The 23,486-nt window shown below is 44.5% G+C and overlaps 1 protein-coding gene across 2 annotated transcripts in view; it reads left to right on the top strand.

Annotated features, from left to right (window-relative positions):
* Positions 1–20,685, top strand: part of LOC123747188 (kinesin-like protein KIF23) — a 60,183-nt gene extending 39,498 nt beyond the window's left edge. The window contains exons 13-17 of one of the 2 annotated variants that reach the window (XM_045729228.2): positions 245–379; positions 2,665–2,871; positions 4,143–4,223; positions 7,953–8,111; positions 19,831–20,685. In XM_045729228.2, the coding sequence (XP_045585184.2) occupies positions 245–379; positions 2,665–2,871; positions 4,143–4,223; positions 7,953–8,111; positions 19,831–20,052 (804 nt within the window). In that variant the 3' untranslated portion in view covers positions 20,053–20,685. The remainder of the gene's footprint in view (positions 1–244; positions 380–2,664; positions 2,872–4,142; positions 4,224–7,952; positions 8,112–19,830) is intronic. The other variant, XM_045729234.2, reaches the window with a different exon arrangement.
* Positions 20,686–23,486: the final 2,801 nt, after the last annotated feature.

Raw genomic sequence — 23,486 nt, 5'->3', positions numbered from 1 at the left:
CGCTCGTCTTGCATGTTTTTGCTCTCGTCTTGTCATTTGGAGTAATATTTACAACCTTTGGATATTCTGCAACACAGATGGTGTTAAATTATCTTTGTGGTTGGTGCCTTATTTTTATAAAAACTTAATGTACTTTATTATGAAGAAATTAGTTTACTTAGCTCTACTCAGGATGTTGATAATTTATGGAAAAGTGTGAATAATGGTTATATTTGTATAAAATTAACTTTTTTTACCTTTTTAGCGTGAAGAACTGGACATGGCAAAGGCACAGGGACAGATAGATAAGCAGCGAATGAAAGCAATCCATAAGGCAAAATTGGAACAAGAGAAAGAAAAACTTAAAAATGGCATGAAAGTTGAACTTTCTCAACAAAAGGTAATGTATAACAAGTTTCTTTTCTTGGTAAGGATACATTAGGGTTCTGTCATGTATTTTTTTAATCTTGATTCAAAAATGTGCCCAAGCACAAGACTTTAAAGATATTCACTTTAAACTGTTTGTTATAAAAGTAAGCTTTCTGTTGAAAATGGGTATTTCTTTCATAAATACTTATGGTGAGGGATATCTTGGTGACTTGTCCCGACTTGTACTTGGAGTACCTGACGTGCGTCTACCTCTCATTGTAATCCTGTACAGCACCATGTTATCCTACTTGCTCATGAAGAGGTGAATTATGATGGCTTCCAGCTCATTACACTTGTTTATGACAGCAAAGAACCTAAATCATGCACACCAATGCCTCTATTTTCCTATATCTGTAAAAAACTATCTCTACCTTTTTATGTTGCTTTTAGTATCATGTTTATAGCATCTTTATTTGGCGCTTTCTCTTAGCATCATTAAGACTGAATTCATTTAATGTCTTCATAGCTGTCTACAGCACCCATCTTGTAGCTATTCTACCAATCTGGCTAGTTGGGAAAAAGTTGGGATTTCATGTTGGTATTGCATAATTTAGAATTGCCTCGACTTACTGTACACTGTAGTGTTGTGGATGAACTGGTGTTTAAATGTGTGAAGTCCATCGGCAAGTTTGCAAGTTTTGCACTTGTTGGACTTTACCCTGTTTATGCCTCTTGTATATTGTCCACAATTATCTTCTAATTTTCGTAACCATTTCCCTTGTATATTTCATTTCCTTTCTGTCCTCTCTTCTCCCAAACTTTGTTTATACAATTATGTTTGGTCATTACCCTTAAGTTGTTATTCACTAATACAGAGGTAGGGGACCCCTTGGAACTAAAACACGAGATCGGTTTGCTGCATCACTCGGATATCTTTAATGAGTTCTAGTATGTAAATTGCCTTACAAGCCCGGTACTCTCCCAATTGTTAATGTGCTTCTCCATCTTGTGTATTAGTCGTTTGTGGAATATCAAAGGATTTTCTGGAATTATGGAGATGCAATTCTTTACCCAGTCCTTTTCACCTGTTTGTAATCTTGTGTAACTGTCAGGTTCATCTGGCAAGGCTTACTGCCTCTAAATCCCTGCTACCTCACCATTACAAAGTTTGCTATTTAAAAATAGCAGCCCGTCCTTCAAAGTCCATGCCTTGCACCCACCAAACCCCCTGTATATGATTATGAATGAAAAATGGTTTACACAAGATTCGAACTGATGACGTTCGAAAACTTCTGGAACAAGTGTTTCGCTGAAGAATTTTGAACCACAATGCTGTAAATGCTTCACCCATATACTACAAATAATCGCCAGTAGAACCTAAACACCTAACCTAATGAATGCCTAAATATGTAAAATATGGTAATATAAAATATTGAGAATTCATGTTTTGAATGAACAGCATGTTAAAATTTATGAATGCATTTTTGGGGTCGACCACTGGATGGAATGGACATAGTCTGAGGACAGGTTGAAAAATAGTTTGTCTTTTCCTAATTATTTTTCCAGTACACTATAAGAAATGCATGTCATACATTGGTATAGCTCGGAGCCTATTGTGTCCTCTAAATATTAGCACATATTAAATATAATTCCAGCAATTACTGGGAAGCATTTTTGCAGAAATTTGCTCCTACCATCCTCTTACGAGGGGTGTTCAGGAAGGAGTAGGCACAGGGGCTATGGAAAAGAAACATTTAAATTGAAAAAAAAAATAAGACCGCTTTAAATTCTGAAGGTAAATTTGTAGCTTTAAGCATATACAATAGTGGCAGAGGTATGCATAATGATACTTCAGATTGTTTAAAATACATGTAACTTTAGTGCCTTAGACCCAGCTGAAAGCGTGCACATTTGAGAGAGTTCTGAGAAACGAATGCACAGGCAAACTTTTCGTGTCTAATAGACTGAGATCCGGTTCCCAATTAGGAAACTTAAAATGCTAACACAAAAATATTGATTTGTTTAATGGGCTGAAAGTTCTCTATATACTTAATATGCCTATTAGACTGCAGATAAGAAAAGTTTTGTATTTAATTAAACAAAAAATTAAATTGTGTAAAGTTTCATGCTCAATTATATATTTAGAGTACTGTACTTGTAATTCATAGTTATTGAAGTTATCAAAGTAAAAATTTAATGTGTGGAGGAAAATGTGTGAATGTGACAATTTTGGGTAAGTGAAGAAAGACACATGATGCAGGACATTTGTGGATTTTTATTTAGAATTTGTTGCTCATCTTAATTTGAAATTTTCAGTCTATACTATTCCAAACACAAGTAAGGGCTCTGAAAGAAATGCTTTTAGATGGAAAGCCTAATACTTGTCCTGCAAGTTGTCCTCCTCCGTCGTCGTCGGATTCGGACCTCTCCCAGATGCGTCCAAGCACCAGAAGCACAGTTACACCATCCACTTCAGATCCAAGGCTGGATGGTACCCGGGTCATTCATGCGTCTGGTTCTCGTGTAAATATTGCTTAATGAAGTTGTTTTATAAGTGAGCATGAAGACAATAACAATAAATTTTTATGATAGGGTTTGTAGTGTTAGGTCAGGTAGGAAAATTGGTTGTGTGAATGTATTGTCTACTTCCTATATTGGAATGTCTAGTTTTTATTGTACTTGCTATATATTGTATTAGAGGCTATTAATTGAATTTTTTAAACAAGGAAAGGAGCAAAATGTTGGCTTTTAGCTAGATTTTGAGAGAAACAACTTTTGCTCACTTATTAACTTGCCAAACCTGCAGTGAAATTTCCTCCTCTCTCCAGTACCCTCTCTTTTTACAGATTTGCTTTAGGTCTTGGCTTGTTCACACCAAAATACATCATTATTGTACAGTTGTTGTCTTTCTAGATTTAGTGATCTTTGGAGGCTGAAGAGCACAGTATAAGAATGAATAATTGTAGATAGTTTGATCTAAGGGGGCTTTATATAGGATCTGATGGGGTTCGTGCCCTATGTATCGATTTAAATTTTTATGAAAGTTCTGCAACACGCAATGCTTAGTCTTCCAGCCTGGTGCCTTCTTTTGATGACTAACTTGGAGATCCTACCACAAATTAAAAAAAGTTAGTGGTACCCAAACCAGTCATGCCCTAAGTGTGGGTTGCAAGGATTTTTACGACTTAAATTATTAAACAATTATTCAATGAAGCTCTATATGAAAATAATGGATAATTAAAACTATTGGACATTTGATGATGTGGGTTGCCAGGCCTTGAAAAAGATTGTATTTAGGGATGTGATAAATTAGTGAAACATTGCTGTAAGTTAGGTGTGCTGTACAAGCACTGTATTTAACTAAACATATCAATGTTTACAAAAAGCACATCGGCAAGCTTTAACAAAATTAGGTTAACACATGCCTAAATGAGTGTAAAATTAACGTTGTCATATCGTGCATCATAGTACAGTACCTAAAAAGATTAAATTTTCATAAACCTTTAAAAGGCTTAGCTAATAGTTGTACATCATGGCGTGAACGTCAACAATTCACCAAACGGAGTTAATTCAGGTATGGTAATTCACACACGAGGCATTTGCAGATAATGAAGACACATTAAAGGGTGAAAGTTTAGGTAATTTTGAATTGAAGTAGGATGTGACTGACTTTCTTTTAAACTGTAATTTATTTTTTTTCCACTGATGTTTTACATTTTGCATGATACACTATGTGGTGGTTATCCTACAAAATGTATATTGTTCACATGGTAAGATTTTCATGATTGTTTCAGGGTCAAGCAGTTGTCAACTTAAGACACAGGAGATCGAGGTCTCAAGGGGCTGATACCTGGCTTGACCATCGGCCTGTACAGGTAATACTTGTTTAATATTAGTTACTTAGTATAATAACCATTACAGTACTTGATTGGGAATATTAGTTACTTAGTATATTAACCATTACAGTACTTGATTGGGCTTTGGATCTTTGGGGGCCCCCCCCCCCACTCTCAATTGTCAATTAACTGGTGTATAGGTTCCTCAGCTTATTGGGTTCAATCCTATTTACATTTGAAACTGAAGTTCTGCTGCCACCACATCACTTCCTAATGCATTCCATTTATTAACTACTGACAGTAATGTTTCTAATGTCTGGCTCATTTGGGTACAGTTTTCACCTGTCTCCTTGTGCAAGAACCACCTGTTAAGTAATTTGTTTTAAATACCTTGTCAATCCCCTGAGAATTTTGTATGTGGTAATCATGTCACTGGAAGAGTTAGGGGAGACAAGAGGTGCAATTTGTGCAGCCTTTCCTCGTAACTCGTAGTTCTGGAACTAGTCTAATGGCACATGTTTCAACTTTCTCCTGCTTTGTCTTGTGCATGACAAAGTATGAACTCAATGCTGGAGCTGCATACTCCAGGACTGGTCTGACATGTGGGATACAAGGTTCTAAATGACTCCTTGCACAAATTTCTAAAAGCAGTTATGATGTTAGCCAGCTTCGCATACACCGATATCCTTTTAATTTGGGCTTCAGAAGACCAGTTCGATGAGATAAACTCCTAGATCTTTCTGTTTCGTGGAGGAACTTTCTCCCATTTGGTACATTGTCTGGCCTCCTGCTTCCTCCACCTAGCTTTGTTACTTTACATTTACTAGTTAAACTCTAGTAGGCAATTGTTAAGATCATTCCATCAATTTGTCTAGGTCATCTTGTAATCTATCTTAATCCTCATAATTTTCACATCGGTGAACATCAAGAAGAGCGAGTCGGTTCCCTCTGGGAGATGATTTATATATATCGGAAACAGAATACGGGCAAGGACTGAACACTTGTATTCCACTAGTGATGTCTTGCCACAGAGCCCTCACACCTCAATGACTTGATGTCTTCTGTTGCTTAGGGAAGGTATTCCAGTGAATAAGGGAGTACATGTTGTTCCTGCTGCCTCTCCAACTTGTGCAGTAGTCTCCTACTGCCTGTCAAAGGCTTTCTTTCAATCCATACATATATGCAGTCTGCCCATCCTTCTCTTGCCTAATTTTTGTGACCTGGTCATTGAATTTTATTAAACCTGTAAGGCAAGATTTGTCATCCCTGAACCCATGTTGATGGGTTACAAAGTTCTCTCTCCAGATGTTCTGCTAGTGTCTCTTATCTTCATCACCTGGCATTGTATGCAAGTTAGGGACACTGGTTCGGTTAGGTTAGGGACCTGTAGTTCGGTGCATCATGTCTATCTTGTATATTGGGGCGAAATTAGTCATCTTCCTCTTTCATATTTTGGGCAGTTCTGTTATCAGCAACTTTATACACCAATGAGTGGTAGGCACAGTGCTTCTGTCCCCTCTTTTAGTATCTATGGTGAGATTGTCTGAGCCTACAGCCTTTGCCACATCTAATTCAAACAAATGTTTCCTTACCTCCCCACTGGTAATCTCACTCCTCCAGTGGTGCCTAGTTAGATATTTTTCCCTTCAGTTCAAGAACTTCTCGCTGCGCTATTATGGAGACCTACTGAAATATCTTGGTTTCTCACACACCTTGTCATTTGTAGTGAACCAGTCTGCCTTCTATCCTCAGTTTCATTATCTGTTCACTCGCCATTTTCCTTATGATGTGGCTGTGCAGCAATTTGAGTTTGGTCTTTGCTTTATTTGTTTTCATACCATCTTTCTTCCTATTGCCATGAGGAAGAATTGGGCCATTCTGGTATCTTTCATTATTCTGGTATCTTTCGTTACTCTGGTATCTTTCGTTACTCTCTGGTGTCCTGTTATTTCTGTAGTTTCTTAATGCTCTTATACCTGGTTGATTTGCCAGCTTGCATCCCTGTTTAAACCAAGAATGCCTCATTTGCATTTTTATTTTACTTTTAGACTGGGACAAACTTGTCAACTGGCACGTTACACTTTTTGGTGGTGTTCATTTCTTGTGCAGCCTTTAGAGTTCTGTTACCCATAGTATATCTCTTAGGAATTTTATTTCGATTTCCTTTCAGTATGCCAGCCTTTTGTTTTCTGGTCCCTTCCTTGAGCAAGTTATCCCTACTTCTACCAGATGTTGCTGTTGGAGTGTTGCAATGCAGGTGTTAACATTTGTAAACATGTTTGTATTGGAGATAGTAGTGTGGGGTAATATTTGTATTTACCAGGTAATTAAATCTACAGTAGGAATAACTTTTTTTTATGCCTAAAGAATACCTTCGTATATCAGCATGAAACTACGAAAACCTAGGAATATTGGTAAAAGGATGGTCACTTGGTTTTGGGCTATCCTGAAGTAGTTACCTGGTATATAATTTTTTAACTATTTTAATATACTGTACCTGGTTGGGGAGGGAAGAGCCTAGTAATATTTTCAAATTAATGTATAGTTTCACTAAAATTTCTACTCTTGTCGAGTTTTAGTAAATTCTCATTTGTAAAAAATACCAATACAAGCTTTGAACTAGAATCAGTTTTATATGTATATAGATAAATACATATGTCACTATATATTTAGTGGACCCCTCCAAAATCTGGATTATATCTTCTGATTTGTCTAATTTTTTTGGAATAATTGGCAATTTTACTTGCCAAATTGTATATATTTCATAAATATTTTTGTTACCCTATTGTATCAGTGGGTGGTGGTATTAACCCAATGTTGACACCTGATTAATGTATAGTTTTGTACATAGTACTAAGTATTTCCACACTGAACCTGCATATTTGAATTAATCTAATTTAGCAAAAGTTGTTAGAGGAATTTTAGACGTCTAAAGTTTACAGGTAAATGTAACTACATTTTTAACAGTAATCAGTTTAGTTCAAATCTTAAAGGTCAGCTTGGGGCCAGCCTTGTCTGGTGATAAGTCAAGCAGGTATTTAATGAAGGGACTAGTCATAATATTGGGAAAATTTTAAGTTCTAACAATATTTTTTTTCATGTTCATATTTTCAAATTGTACCTGTGGTACTGGGCTTATTTTGCATTTCCTACCATATTCTTTATTCTATTAAGGTCTCTACTTTGCATTATTGGGACCCGACATTAAAGTACTGGTAACTTAAATGTACTGTGTATATCCACTTGCGTGGCGATTTAAACAGATTATTGGATTGCCCGGCAACAGGGGTCGCCAATAAGGAGTCGTCCAATTTTGTGGATGAAAAAGTGTCTGGGCAGGGGTGCAAAGCACCTGTCTGGTAGTCTGCTCTTAGGAGTATCTTGACATTTCATATCCCTTCTTTTCCTGACACTTATCCAGTTGCTTTCCTGTCCCATTCTTGTTTCTTGGCACTCCTTTGTGAGGTTGTTCTGGGCTGCCTTGCAAGTTCTCAGCAAGTATGACAGTTGAAGACAGAAATGTTTTTGTACCAAGTGTTTTTGTGCTTGCAAATCCTTCCTACTTGCAAGCACATGCAAGAAAGATTTCAGTTCCTGATATTGGCTATATATATATACTCCCAAGCTCAGTGGAAAGCTCTGAAAAAGATCACGGTTAGATATGTCAAATATTTAGATTCCTTGTTAAAGTCCCACAGTTTTTTTTTTAGCTTGTATTTAGATTGACAATTTGCATATTTTACTACTGTATAATGAATACAATGACAGGAGGTACCAAGTGGAACAATACTTCAGCCAGCATTACCACGACGAAGATCGGTCACTCGTCTGCATAGTGAAGATCTAACAAATGGTCGTGTCACAAATTATTGTTTGACGACCCAGCAGCAGGATTCTCATGGGGAACTTGAAACAAAGCTGTACAAGGTAGACTAAATTCTGAAATGTGCATGCCAATTACAGTGCTTCCATATTGCAGCTTTAAATGCGCTTTTTTCCTGTTCGAGGTGATAAGTATAAGTTTTCACATGAAAGTAGTTATGGATAATTGTTTTCTGCTGAAAGCTTAACTTGGTCATGCTTCCATGGCAACTGTTTTGTCAACTAGTATTAGCATGGCATTTCTTATTTAGTAGGATCTTAATTTTTATGGAGGCGGCGCTTGAGTGATCTCCGGATGTTGGTGCATCTAACATTAATATTCCTGAAACTTGTGGATGTTCTCTGCTCTTTGAAGAGATGGGCATTATATTTTGCTCACTTTTTTTCCCATTAAAGGCAACTGTGTAAAATGTTGAACATATTGGATATGTAGATTTAGTTTGTATCTACAAATACCACCAATGAAGTCTTTATAATTAAAAAATTAATGGAGTTTTATACTGGCTTTTGTAAGTGTTTATATTTAGTTCCATTGTGACATGTTGGAAAGAATACATACTGTAGTAATTGCTTTGATTTGTGTGAATTTTATTCTCAACTGTGGTGCAAACATAGTTGTTTACAGGGATCGAGATCCAGCTACAGAAACTCCCTTCGTGGGTATTGTGCATGTGCCTCATGACTTTCCGGTACTGTACTCTGATATTTGCTCTTAAAAATGTTAATGGTGGCTGGTCCACCACCTGTGTTTGTCGCTCATTCCACTTGTTTCATTGTTTCTCTGGCTATTTGTTTTAGCTTTCACATGTTTACCTTTGCTCTGCATGTTCTTCCACATGGCAGTCTGTATTGCTATTGGTTTCATTTATCATATTTGTATCATTTACTTATCCATTGTTCATATTAGTTCACTTGGCCTATTCTCATGGCTCATTTTTTTGTATCTGAATATCACAAGTCTTTGGATTGTCAATTTCTTTACTGTGCTTTACCAGGTGAGAGTTGCAAGTACATCCTTTAGTACTGGTCTAAAATAGTGCACAACACTGAAGTGTTGAAAACTTTCCTTGTGTTAATTATTCTTGCATGTACGGCTAATTTTGTCTTGTTAAACCACTGCACTGCTCAAAATGTGGTATCGTGGTTAAAGGGTGTGTACCGACCAATCACATTAGTATATACAGTACTGTACATTAGTAAGAATCAAAACTCCCACGGGGTACATGGGGCTCGCATTGTTACTCAGGATTCCAGTGAATAGATGGTTTAGTTAAAATGGTTTGGCTAAGAGCCAGGAGGGATACAGTAATCAGGATGCTAGAGATGCACGAATCAGAGAATGCTAGTGACAGGAATCAAACAGGGGGTGGGGGGGGGGGGATACTGAAGGCACCTTGCCGAGTCGGGTGACTGACATCTGCTTGCTTTGTGTGGTTTAATACTGTGCTGAAATTTAATTACCACACCAACTAGAATTAATTAGTGGTTCATTATAATTTGTAAAAATACTGTGGTTGTGTGTGTATAGTGTAATAACAACAGTGTTATTGTTCAGTCACTGCATATGAGCACCATACTTTTTAACTTGATGATCAACACATTTAGCTACGTAAATTACAAACTATTGTACTATTGCAAAAAGAAAGTTAAAACCATTGACACATTGAAATTGTGTAAAAAAAAAAAAAAAAAAAAAATCTTTGCAGCCGTTGCTGCTGCTGCAAAGATGTTTGGTGCTAGGCTGACCTTAGATTGTGGTTACAAGATCATAACTTTAACCAAATGAGCTTAGTTGTTCATTATGGCATACAGAATTTATATATGTAGTTATATAATGTGTAGTGTAATAATGGCATAAGATAAGAGTACTCTAAATGTCACGATAAGAAATGTCGTCAAATGTCATTCGATAAGAATGATCTAAATGTCGCTAGATAAGAGCACCATATTTTCTGGGGGGAGCCCCGTCGGCTCCCCGGAGCTTTACCGGCTGATATGCTAATGTCAGACTTTGGCATCAGTCATGTGTATGGAGTTCTAGGGCCTACCGGGGACCACGAGCCAGAACCTGGCCCCCTCAGAGAGGCAAGGGGAGCAATGGCCTATAGAAACCCCCGTGTGGTTGGAAGCATTCTATGTCTGCCATCGACCGGGTCAAGCATCCAGAAAGGTAAGCATTCCAAAACAAACCCCTATTCTGGTGAAAATTGCTACCTAAGCCGAACTAGTGGATAGAACTCTTCAACAGAAAACGAGGAAACTAGTATGACGTCATACGTCACCGCACCGCTGTCTGCGCAGCTCCCCCATCCCCGGGAGGAAGAAGGGGGAGCCCCAGACCTCCCACGCCGGCTATCCACCCATCAGTTCTTCGGCTGATGCTATTGGCAATGGTTATGTACTCCGGCTCCAGTGGTTGTTTCAGCACTGTACCTAGAGTGTGGTGTCTGTTTTCTAGGTGGTGCGTGAGCCGGGAGTGATTCTTCAGTACTCGGGCTGCATGCGCCTAGGGATCCCTTCCCTAGGTGCCCTGTAAGTACTGCCCTTGGGGCTTGGGGCCACCTTCCACAAGTTCCTTGGGTCCTGCCCCTGCTTGGCCGTTTACCGCTTGGTTTTCGGCCGCTCTTTGTGTGCTCGGGTGTTCTGTCTCCCTTGTTCGCCTTAGAGTAAGGGGCAGTGTTTGCACTGGTGGGGCGCGGGGTACTGTGCAGCTTGTCTTTACCAATCATAGCGGCCGGCTCTGTTCCGCTTGGGTACGCTGTCCTCTTGCGGGGTTTTCTTTTTCTTTTTGTTTATCTACCTGGTGGGGGGTCTGCCTTCGTTCTTGCCCCCTTGTGTCCCTTGTGTTCCGAGTATTTTCTGGTGGTACCCCTGCTAGGTCCCCGTGAGTGTACACGTCCCGGGGGTTCAGCTCTTAGAAAGTTGTTTGGTAGCTTTGGGTGCCGGTTAGCAGTACCCTGCCTGGGATTACCTGAGCGCGAGTCCTCTTAAAGTAAACGCTCGGGACCCTGGGAAACCCCTGGGGGCGCGCGGGTCCGATGGATGTGACCCCAGAGTCCCCCCCCTCGCTTCCAGCGAGTTTGAGGGTTGCTCTCACCTTTTGTCTCTGGGTGACTCTGTTTTGCCTCCGTCTGCTGCCTGTGGGGTCGGTGACACCTTCGACCCGGAGTCCTGCGAGTTTGGTTGCTCGTTGTGGCTCGGTTACCCAGTTGTGCTAACAAAGCGGGTGCGGGCAGCAGGGGCGTTGCACTTGAGCCTTGGTGGTGGCAACGTTCTCGTGGTTTCCTCCCCGGGAGCCCCGGGGCTGCCCCGTTGTAGTTCGTTTTGGGACTTGGGGGTGTTGGTTGCTTCGGTTCCATCCACGCCCCCTTGTCTTTCCCCTGGTTCACCCTTCCTGCCTGCATCCGGTTCCTTACCGTCTGTAGGTTCGGGGCGGGGTTTTTGGTGGTGTTGAGACTCGGGCAGTCTCGGGGAATTCCCCTTCCGGGGTAGTGACGGGGGCATTTGGGCCTGTTCCTCCAGCCGTGTTGTACGAGTCTGCCAGTGGGCTCCCTTCCTTAGTGTTTTCACGGCTGCCCCGGTTTTCTGGTACGGCCGGGGCTTTAGGGGAACGGCTCGGCCCCGGGGCCTGTCGTGTAGGTTCCCGGGGCTGGGGAGGGGCTGACTTGGGGGGGGCCTTGGCCCCGTTAGACCCCATGGGGGTTTTTATCCCCCTCTAGGCGGGGCTTGTGGTTACGCGGAGTGGGGTCTTTCCTCCCCACTCGCCGTACGTGCTGTTGGACGTCAGCACCTCCCCGGGCTCGGTTCCTTGGCCTTTGAGTCGGTTGGTTCCGTCCTGTGGGTGGAAGTTTCCTTCCCCCCCCCCCCCCCCTTTTTGGGACGGTGTCTTTGTCATGTTTCCCCGTTCGATGGGGTTCTGCGTGACTTCTGATCTTGGGTGCGCCTGCGCCTTCGTGTGCCTTCGGGACTAGTGTTGGCTTCTGTGTTCTCGAGGGTACGGGAAGGTTTTTCGCTACTTCCCGCATTATTGGAACGTCTGTCGGCTCCTCGTACTTGTCGCCCGGTTGGGCTACTTGTCGCCCGGTTGGGCTACTTGTCGCCCGGTTGGGCTACTTGTTGCCCGGTTGGGCTACTTGTCGCCCGGTTGGGCTACTTGTCGCCCGGTTGGGCTACTTGTCGCCCGGTTGGGCTCTTTGCTTCTTTGGCCGGTTTTCTTGTTCCTGCTTCCTCTTTTGGCTCCTTTTCTCGTGCAGTAGTCCTGGCTGGCGCCTTCCCGCAGGGAGGGTGTGCGGTTCGGCCAGCGTGTTATGCGCATGCGCCGTGGAGTTTGTTTTGGTCTGGGCGGTGTTTCAGTGCTGGGGTTTTGCGCCCTTTTTTGGTACAGTGCTTCGCCTCTCGTTCTTCTCCCTGGCTGCGGTATGTGCCCCTTCGCGCCGGGGGTGTCCTGGTTCCCAGTTGTGGGGAGGACACCGCGGTTTTCCCTGTCATGGGTGTGGACCGCCTCCGCCTCTCCGTTCTCCTGCGGGTCCGGCTCTGGCGGTGCTCCCAAGTTCTTCTGGGCACGGTTGAGTCGTGTCAAGTTCGTGCCACCATTCGCCAGGTGAGTTTCTGCGGTCTGGCGTCTTTTGGCCTGGCGCTGGATGCGGCGGTGTTTATATACCTGTCTTTATTTAGGTATATTTTGTACGACTGAGACCGTTCGCACACCAGTGACTGTCCCTTTATCACCCCTTCCTGTACCCCTCATGTGCATGTCCAACCCAGGCTGGAGTCATTCAGGGGACCCTCCCTTTTTAATGTTGTGAGGTGTGGGGGTTGTAGGGTTGGTTCTGTACTCACCTGGTAAGGCTCCTGGCTGTGCTTGCAGGATTTGAGCTCTGGCTCTTGGGTCCCGCCTATCTGGTAGAACTTGCGGGATAGTACCAGTGGAGTGCAGTGGTGCTGTTGGCACTTTTGGGAAACACTGTATTACCATCAGTGGTCTGTGCTTGTTACACGACCTACTTGCGAGCATAAGCCTTCTTGCTGGTTCGTCCGTGGACTTCCAGGGCGCACTGGCCTGTTTTCGTATGGCAGTTCCGGCCCGTCCTGGTTGTGGGGGTATGTGGGCCGGTGGACTGCTCCTCGCAGCTGCCTGGTGGGCCATCCTCTGGCCGGTCTGGCCTGACCTTGGGCCGGGCTTCAGGTGTAAAAGAGCTCCCAGTACCTCATCCAGCAGGTATCGAGCGGGGTTTCTCCGCCGTCGGTCGCCTGGTGCAGGTTTCTGGGCCTGCAGTGTTTTGTCGTGTCTCCGTTGGCCCTGTCTGGGGTCGGCCTGCTCCGTTCTCTGCCTTTGCAGAGGGGAGTTGCTATTTACACGTTGCAGTGGTGCCTGTTGCGGCTGCTGCACGTGTGCATTGGTACTGTGTTTCACGGTGGCGTGTCCTTGTTCCTGTGTCCGGTTGTGGAGTGGCACTTTGCTGCCGTTTTGTGTCTGGGGATTGCGTGGGGTTTTTGTCCCTGCCTGATTGTCCACCCCTGGTTGTTCTCCTGGGTTTTTTTTGTGCTTCTGCTCTTTCTTCCTGCCTCCTCTGCAGCAGGGATGTTCTGCGTGTGTTCTTAGGCGTTGGTCAGCCTGTGTCCTGTGATGTGCTTCTTTGTCTCGGTCTATTGCAGTTGTTCGTGCCCCTTGGTTCGGGTCCTGTTCTGGCGGCGACCCTTCCGCCGCCTTTGGTTTTCCTAGCTTGCCCTGCCGTTTTTTTTTTTTTGGGGGGGGGGTCTTGCGATGTCTCGCGTCGGACCCGTCGTTTCTGAACTCCTGGCGGGCTTGTATGCTTTGGGGAGTTTTTCTGTTCAGCAGACGTTCCATCTACTTGTGCCGCCTGGGTTTCGGTGGTCGCGCCCGAGATCTTCTCGCGGCTCTGCCTTTTCCTGGGCTCGGGGGGGGGGGGGGGGGGGTTGGGCCTTGTCGGGGCTGCTTATGTTCTGCCTCGTGGTCTCGCCTCCGGTTGGTGGTTGGGTGGCTTCGTGGTAGGTGTCCCACCTGCGTGCTTCTCTTGGCGGCAGTATGGGGTATTTTGGCGGTCCTTCCTTTTCCTGTCCCTTCTTAGGTGGTTACTCTTGTTCGCTTGGTTTACTCTCGGCTTGGTTTTCTAGTGGGGGTTGGGGGCCGTTGTCTTGCCACATACTGTCGCCTCTTTTCGTGCGGCGCAGGCGGAGCCGCTTCAGCTTGCTTTCGGTCTTGGTGTTGCTTCTGCACCGTTAGTCAGCTGTCTTGTGCGTCGTTTCACCTCCGGCCTGTTCGTGCGCCGCTTGCACCATCCTGTTCTCTGGTCAGCGTGCTCTGTCTTCTCCTCGGTTGGTAGTGCCCCTTCGGTTCCGGTGTGTTTTTTTGTCGGCTCTTTCCTTTGGGCCTTTGCCTCTGGGGGTCGGGTCGCTGAATTTTTTTGCTCCTTTGGTTTTAGCGTTTTGGTTGTTTGATGGCAGCAGTCTCCATCTTTTCTGGCGCGGGGTGGGGCTGCTGCATTCTGGAGGGGTCCAGGGTTTGTTGGTGCTTCGTTGGTCGGGCCGGGGGTGTGTCGTTTTTGTGTTCAGTGGCGGCCCTCCGCTGTTGTTTGCTTGCCACGGTGTTTGGGTCCGGAGCGCGTTTTGCGTTGATCCGGTTCTGTTCTTCCCGGTTCGCGGGTGATAGTGTCCCGGGTGGTCAGCCGTGTTCTTGCGGCTCAGCTGCCTGTGTTCTTCCCTCATGCCTGTGGCGTTCGTGGCTTCGCTGCTCTCGCTGCAGTCTGGGCGACGTGGCCTTGCAGTCTTTTGGGCATGGATTTTTGGTGTTCGTGCAGGGGCCTTGCTGCTCGTGGTTCTAGTGTTGTTCCTGGGATTTTCGGGGCTGTGGCGCCTTGGTTTGGCGTTTGCTGCCGGTTGTCTCGCCTCCTTGGTGGGGTGCGTGGTGTCCGCCTCCCGGTTTTGTCCCTTTAGACCTTCCTCTGTGGGTAGTTAGCTCCGGGGAGCCGACGGGGCTCCCCCCAGAAAACCAGCGTTGAATGTAATGAAACGCCATTTTCTGGGTGAGACCCGGAGGCTCCCCGGCAACCCTCCCTCCCTCCGGTCGGCGTTTTTCGCGTGTTTTGACATCCAGCCTCAGAACTGATGGGTGGATAGCTGGTGTGGGAGGTCTGGGGCTCCCCCTTCCCCCTCCCGGGGAGGGGGGAGCTGCGCAGACAGCGGCGCGGTGACATATGACGTCATACTAGTTTCCTTGTTTTCTGTTGAAGAGTTCTATCCACTAGTTCAGCTTGGGTAGCAATTTTCACCAGAATAGGGGTTTGTTTTGGAATGCTTACCTTTCTGGATGCTTGACCCGGTCGATGGCAGACATAGAATGCTTCCAACCACACGGGGGTTTCTATAGGCCATTGCTCCCCTTGCCTCTCTGAGGGGGCCAGGTTCTGGCTCGTGGTCTCCGGTAGGCCCTAGAACTCCATACACATGACTGATGCCAAAGTCTGACATTAGCATATCAGCCGGTAAAGCTCCGGGGAGCCTCCGGGTCTCACCCAGAAAATGGCGTTTCATTACATTCAACGCTGGTTTTTTAGCATGGCGAGGTTCAATACGTTTAACTATTATAAATTCATAGTTACACACTAATGAATAATACTGAAAACTGGAAAAAACCCAACCAGACATATTTGTTTGGTTTCCTTTCCCCAAATGAAACTTTATTAATACTTTTAATAATTAAACTTCATTAGCCATTTCTGTAGCTTGTCCAGGTCCTCCATAGCCTTATGTAGTCTGGCCAGATGTTCCAGTATCTCCTCTGATTATTTTTCTAGTACTGTACACTATTTTGCAATGGCACTATATAAAATTTGGTGACAAGTCTAGTTTAATGCTTCATAATCTTCTTTCTTGACTATTCCCACCATATTTGGGGTTGTCCAGTTCGTCTAGGTGTTCCCGCTTAATAATGAGACACAGGACATTCTCGGGTTACATGGTACCTCTGCTGCCTAATTCAATGTATGGCAAAATGTAGTCTGGTCATACTGCTTTGTTCACCTTTAATTATTCCAGGTGCCTATTTACTTGGTTACTACTGCTGAAGTAACCAAACTATACTTAATGCTATAGCTATACTATATTTTAGCTATATTACAGTATAGCTAATATTACACCCTCCCTCCTCTTGTACACTGGCTCAGTCTTGTAAACCTGAAGTCATAAAGATCTTTACAGAGCTGTCTGAACTTTATTTCTAATAGTCCATTACTGTATTTTTTTAATGATTGGATAGTAATCTACACTGCTGGTTGGCTTCAACTGCTAAATAATTTTCAAACTGCTTCTGGTTTTGCCTGACTGTAGTGCTCTTTGATGGTTTTTATAGTGCCTCACTGTTTTCCTTGGTACTCTATACTGTTCACAAGCCTATTTCTTAGTTTTTTTTGGTGTGCTTGCATTTTGGTGAACCTTGGGATAATCTCTTCATGGCTTGTGTGGGCTGTGTGCATTTGTAGTATGTACTTGGTGTACTTTTTGTTCGTCTTTTGTTCAAATTTCAGATAATTTTCTCGCCCTTGTGCATTAGCACCTACCTCTGTACGTGTCTTGTTCTGCTCCTTCAGACCCGTTGTCAGAAAAGTGGTTGTCCATATCTAGATGGACCTGCAGGAGCACAAGGTAGATTATTGCTGGTTCATTGTTCTTGAAGACCTGGGAAGGAAGTACAGTGGCACCTCGAGTTGTGATGTAAATTTGATCGAAAAATGTGACTTGACTAACGATATTTGTTGGCACGCGTTTCGGTCGACGGAGCGCGTGGTTCCTGGTCATGCGGGCTGACCTGCCTCAGTTTACTAGAGCTGTCCGCTTAGTGACTATCACGCCTATAAGAAATTCTTATTTTTTTCCTCTTTGAACATAAAACTGATTATATATCACACCATGGGTCCCAAGAAAATCAGTGGTAAGGTTCAACCCAAGAAAATAGTAGAGTAGAGGATGTCCTTTCCTCGTTAAGAAAATGTGTGAAGTATGGAAAGAACTGCAAAGTTTTGTTGAAAAAACTCACCCAGATAAAAGCTGTAGCAGGCCATTGCATTGACCTTTAAATGACAATGTGATGTCTTACTACAGACAAGTGTCTTTAGACAGATTCTTAGTAAGACAAGCAAGTAGTGAGCCACAAGCAGGTCCTAGTGGTATGTAGGCAAAACATGCCAGAGTGCATCCCAGAAGTCGTGACTGCCTGATGCTATAATGGAAGGGGACTCCCCTTCCAAACAGTAACACCTCTCCTCCCCTCTCATCACCATCTTCCATATGCCATCAAGTCATCCATAAAGGTAAGATAAGCATATGCACTGTGTTTTACTTGGAGAAAAAAATTGTATGCAGTATAAAATGTATTTGTAAGTTAATATTTTGGAGGGTGGAGAACGGATTAATTCAATTCCCTTTATTTCTTATGTGAAAAATTGCTTCAATTTAAGATATTTTGACTTAAAATACATCTCTAGGAATGGATTACCATTGTAAATTTAGGCTCCACTGTACTAGAGTACAGTAGTCCACTAATTTTGATCTGCAAGTGTTCCTATGTGAATCTTTATTTTGTGGTCAAAGTCGGAGAATTAGGATCTTTGTCCTTGCTTTTGTCGATGTTGCAACACTTCCATTGACCTGCAAAAAATTCTCATTATACTCAATTTGTTGGGTGTATTTGTACAACACCTACTATTGTCTCTGGCATGTCTGCTTGACGAGACAAGTATTTTGGTGGCACGATAGTGATGGTCTCGCGTCTTGCAGGCTGGCGTTATATCTGCAACTCCCCAATAGTTTGGGCATCATTCATTTTGTCCTATCCTAAATCCTTATCTGCAGGTCCCTTCAAAGTGCTATATAGTTGTAATGGATTTGTGCTTTCTTTTCCTAATTACCTTTTATAAGATACCTTGGTGTTTTTGGGGCTTGGCTTTCCTGCGGTCCGGTTGTCGCCCAGGCCTCCTCGTTGCTGGACGGGTCAACCAGGCTGTTGGTCGCAACTGCTTGCAACCTGACGTATAAATCGCAGCCTGGTTGGTCAGTGTTATGGCCACTGAGTCGCAACCGAGTTCTTTGGTGGTGGAACCAAAGTACTAGCATTTGACCCCCAAGTTGGTAGTGGCTTTCAAAGAGTAGGCTAGGTAATGCAAGTAATAAAAAGGGGGGAGCTGAAATGAACACACTACTTCATCCTTTATCAATATATTCACTTAACTTATTACCACTTTCCCATTACCTAAAATAGAAAATGAAATCGTGTTACTACACGTAGATATTTACATGTCGCTCTCGCATAGGACACAGGACACTAAGCATTCCTCGATGCTAACTTGATTCAGCCTTTGTCACCTGCCGTGTTTCCTCAACACAGTAATGTCCTCAACCAATACTGGGAAATTCCAACGAGTCTACCCTTGCCATGGGCCAGCCTATCTACAGTATGATTAGGGGCTTTTTGTGAATGCCCACAATCACACTCCAGCCAAGTGCTGGCAGAGAACTTCAGCCACGCGCTGATGGGCCTCTACACGGACAAATACAAGGGTAGCTAACCCCTGGCAGGAGCCTCTAGCGATGAGCTAGTAACGCTCCTCAATAGCACCTCACTGTTGGTAGTCTCTTCCCCCTAGCCAGTCCCGGAATACGCCAAATCCTTTCACTGCCACTCCACTAGCAGAAAGCAGATACCACATGGTTCCTCTTTGGCGGTGGTTCACTTAGTTGTCAAGCAGAATTAAGTAGAGAGAGATTAGGCTGCCCAGGATAGACTGCCTTTCTCCGTACTACAGCAGCCCTACCTCGCCTCTGTGAATACAGATACGGCATCAGTAAACTGGCCGGTACTGGTGTAACTAGGAAATGCCACTTACTGACTGGCATTGACATTCAGCTCATATTGCAACAGATGGCACTAATTTCTAGTCGCCACCTCACCAGAGGTCAGCCACAGCGACTCCTCTGGCTGACCAAGGCAGGAATCTTGAGCCTTTAGCAGGTATTAGACAGCCCCCACCAGATGGCATTGTCCACATTACGTATGATGCTGTGGGGGTGAGGAAGCAGACTTACAGATGGTGCTGGCATCGCTACTCCATACTCCGATGATGTAGTCAGGTTCGTAACAATCGGGTATCCTTTGAAGGTGTTTATGAAGTTCTCTTGAACACTGTGAGGGGTCGGCCAGTTATGCCCCTTATGTGATAGGTTTGCCGTGTCTCAAACATTTAGAAAAAACCACGGTGTAACTGTTAGCAGCAATACTGTGGAATTTTTCCCCTCTGTATTCTCTCCAGATTATTAGTCTTTAAGCGCACTCACAATTGTGCTATTGATCTACGTTGCAGAAAATTGTGACTGCCAGTTTGGCATCCTCTTGTAATTCTCCCCTCGGATACTTTTGATATCATTTGCCTTGTGTTTCTGTTCTCATATTGGCATCCTTGGTGATATTTAGCACCCTCTGATTATCCTGCACATTTGATGGTGCTACATAACCTTCCTAGTTTGGTGCCTTCTTTGATAATTACTTGTAATTCTTCCCTTCACATTTGTTTTTCTATGCTTGTCTCCAAATACTCAAGCATTGCACTTTCCTTGCAGCCATATTTTACTCCATCTTGATGTAACACAATACGAACATGTGATATTAAGTAAGTTTATTATATGGATAATTGTTAATTTCATTATATTAGAATAGTATTATTTGCACTGTAAATTAATGGGTTTATCCCCTTAGGGTGATGTACTACCAACTGCAGGGGGTGGCTCACAGGTAGTGTTTCAAGATGTTGAGATCCACACACAGCGTGACCCTCTTGCTGTTCCCGCTCAAAAGCGGTCTTCGGATGGTACACCTAAAGTAGACGCTTCAACACTCCAAGATCGCTGTTCTGTGGGAATTCAAGGCCATACTACACCACGACCATCTGTTGTAAATAAGAGATCAAAGTTTGTGTAAATATATTATTTTTTTAATCTTAAGTGAAAATACGTTTGATATTAAGGAGAGCTATGTTCTAGTTTCTTTATAGGTTTCTTAAGTATGTTCAGGACCTCATCAATCTCAAATATTGGGAAACCTGTAGAGCCTTAAGGTCAGGTTGAAGCAGACATACTTCCTGCATAATAGTGAAGTGTTTATTGCTTAAAGCAGTGGTATAAACTAGTATATAATTCGTTACTGTATATAAACCCTCTTAATATCCTATGTAGATATATTAATTTTGACTTTGAGCTGACCTCACTTTTTAAAAAAGATAGTTTAATTTTTATAAACATGTCTATATTATATTGTCGTTTGATGCCGAGGTTTTAAAATAAAATTTCATACTTCTATCCCAGGGATTACTTGATGTTTGCTCAATACATGACTTTAGAATTCAATAATTCCAGTAAAATTTTGCAGATGTTTATGCATGATGGTATTTCAGAATGACATTTTCATTGCCCCTACTGTTTAGTACAATGTTCTAGATATTTGACTACTTTCAAAGATATTGAAAAATGTTTTATAAAACTGATGTCTAGAAATGTAAATTTGGATGAATTTTATTCATTGTAATGTATTAAAAATAAAAGTGTGTAGCTCTTACCTGTGGTTGTTTTTTTTTCTGACTGAAATTTGTGTAAAATGAGGAAGCCACTTTTACAATGCTCCAAGTATTGCAGAATGTGGTCATGAAACTTGTAGAGGGCAAGCTGTGGAGAAGTGCATCCCTTGGTTCCGGGTCCCATCCCTTATATATTGGTTTGCTGTATGGATGACTTGACTACTCTTAACCAGGCTCATGTGGTGGGCAACCAGGCCCCTGAGTCGGACCGTCCTGGAAGACCGGGAACCATAGCCTCCGCTACAGGGCCCAATTTAGGCCCAGACCGGACTCTTCCTCCCTGCTCCCCTCCCTCTGTGGTTGGGTTGAGCCCCAAGCCTGCTGTGGTGACCGTCTCGTCCCCTTGCACGGCTCCATCTCTTCTTGTGACTACTGCACCTTTCAACCGGGTTCTCATCGCCGTCCCCGCCTCGGCCGCTCTCGTATGCTCTCTTCCATCCTACTTCGTTCCATGCTTTGTTTGGTCCTGCTACATGGACTAAGTACTTTGACCTCCACCCTTTTGGATTCAACTCCTGACGATTTTTCCCTTTATAGGCATCTTGTCGATTCTGTGGATGCCTGTCACCTTCAACCCCACTCGTCTTGGTACCCGTGTCGTTGCTGCTCCTCCTCAGGATGCGGCCGCTCGCTTGGCCGCCTTATCCTGCCTTGGCGAAACCCCTGTTCGGGTCTCGAAGAACGCTTGGTTAAATGCCAGTGTTGGCACTGTTCTCCTCCCGCACCAGGTTGCGACCGGTGTTAGGGATCTCGAGGACTGCCACGAGGATATCAAGCATATCCTCGAGGCCCAGGGTCATTCTGTCCTCCAGGTGGATACATTTACTCGTCCCCCTCATGGTCATCGCCGTCTGCCCCTTCGGGTTGTGAAGGTTATCTTTGATGGTAGGACCCTTCCATCCTCTGTTATTCTTGCTGGTGCCAGGTGCTCCGTTCAGGAGTATATTCCATCTCCTCGACTCTGCAGTAAGTGCTGGAAGTTTGGGCATGGTACCCTCAAATGCTCTAGTCCTCTGTCCCCTGTGTGGAAGCGAGGGTCACTAAGTTGGAATGCACTTCTCCCCAGGCCCGCTGCCTCAATTGCGGTGAGGCCCACCCTACCTTCTCCCGTGCGTGTATTTGTTACAAACTTGAGGCGGCTGTCCTCGACTTGAAGCACCGGAACCGTTTCTTTTCCCGAGGCTCGGTGCCAAGTTCATCGTCTCCTTTCTTTCGCTGGTGTCTCCTATGCTCGCGTGGTGCGCTCTTCCTCTCCTCGTCCTTCCCACCTTCCTCAGTCTCACAACCGTTTCCGAGCCTTAGACCCGGACACCACCTCCCGTTTCCCTCTGTTCTGTCCTGAAGGGTCCCCCCCTCCTAGTTCTGTCTAGGGCTCCCCTTCTTTCTACCCAGTCTGTCACGTCTCCTGTGTCTTCTATTTCCTCTCCCTCTAGTCCTCCTTCCCGTCCTTCTCCTCCATCTCTTGGCTCTCCACGCCGCCTGACTGTGCGGGCCGACGTCCATCGCTCTCCTGATGGTTGTGTTGTTTGCTCTCGCTCTTCTTCTATTGAGACACTGGAGTCTGTTGTCCAGTACGTTGCTGCTGGGACGCCTGTATCTTTGAGTCAGAAATGGAAACCTGGCTCCTCTCCTCTCCTCCCGTCGGTAAGAAAGCTTCGCTTTCTTCTTCTTCACCCCAATCTCTGATTCTATCATTCCTTCCCCTCCTGCTTCGGTGTTGGTGCCCCCGGTTCCATCTCGGTTACTGCCCTTGCTGAGGTGCGCTCCTCTTTCTGCCCTCCCCCCCCTTCCTTTTACTCCAGATCCTGCTTGTCCACCTCTGGTCCGTCTTCCCGCTTCTTTCCCTCCTTTACTCAGTTTACCCATGCCCGCTAACCCTGACTCTTGTGCTTTTTTAGTGTGCCGTGTTCCTTCTTCATCTTTTCTTCTTTGCTCTGTTGCTCTCCTCTCTCTCTTTGCTGATGTCTTTTCTTCAATGGAACATCCGTGGATTTTACGCCAATTTCCTTGACCTCCAACTTCTCATTTCACAGTTTTCGCTCCTTTGTTTGTCTACAGGAGCCGATGCTTGGTGCTCGTCCTGGTCCCTTCCGTGGCTATTCTTTTCTCTCCCCTCCACAGTCCATAATTCTTCTGCTCTCTTGATTCGCTCTGATGTTCCCTTTGTCCCCTTACTTTTTTCCTCACCTCTCCACTGTTCTGCCGCCCGTGTTTTTGTGCGAGATGGTACATGGTTTGTTCCATTTATCTCCCCCCCCCCCCCCCCACTGTCCCACTTTCTCTTCCTGATCTTAAACACCACCTAGTCTCCTTGCCGGAGCCTGTGCTTCTGCTGGGTGATTCCAATTGTTATGCCCTTTGGGGGTGATGTGCTGACAAACACCTGGGGTCGCCTCCTTGAACCTTTCATCCTCTCCTCTTCCCTGTCCCTTCTTAATTCTGGTGAGCCCACTCATTTGGACTCTCGGACTCGCTCCCTTTCTTGTCTCGATCTTTCTGTGCTCGTCATCCTTTTCCTTAGATTTCGGGTGGCGAGTCCTTGATGACCTCCTCCATGGCAGTGACCATTTTCCTATCCTTGTCACTTTTTTCTCTTTTCGCCCTCCGCTCTCCTTCCCTAGGTAGCGGTTTGCCGAGGCTGACTGGCGCCTCTTTACTCTCCGTGCTACTATTTCCGACCTCTCCGTTCTGCCTCTCCCTCGCGCCCTCGTTCTTTTTCATGACACTCTCTTTGACGCTGCCCTCCACTCTATTCCTCTCCTGGAACGCGGAAGTGTGTTCC

The sequence above is a fragment of the Procambarus clarkii genome, chromosome 10, assembly GCF_040958095.1.
Source record: "Procambarus clarkii isolate CNS0578487 chromosome 10, FALCON_Pclarkii_2.0, whole genome shotgun sequence".
NCBI classification, from domain to species: Eukaryota; Metazoa; Arthropoda; class Malacostraca; order Decapoda; family Cambaridae; genus Procambarus; species Procambarus clarkii.
The sequence above is the reverse complement of the archived record's forward strand: the minus strand, read 5'-3'. Positions and strand labels throughout refer to the sequence as shown.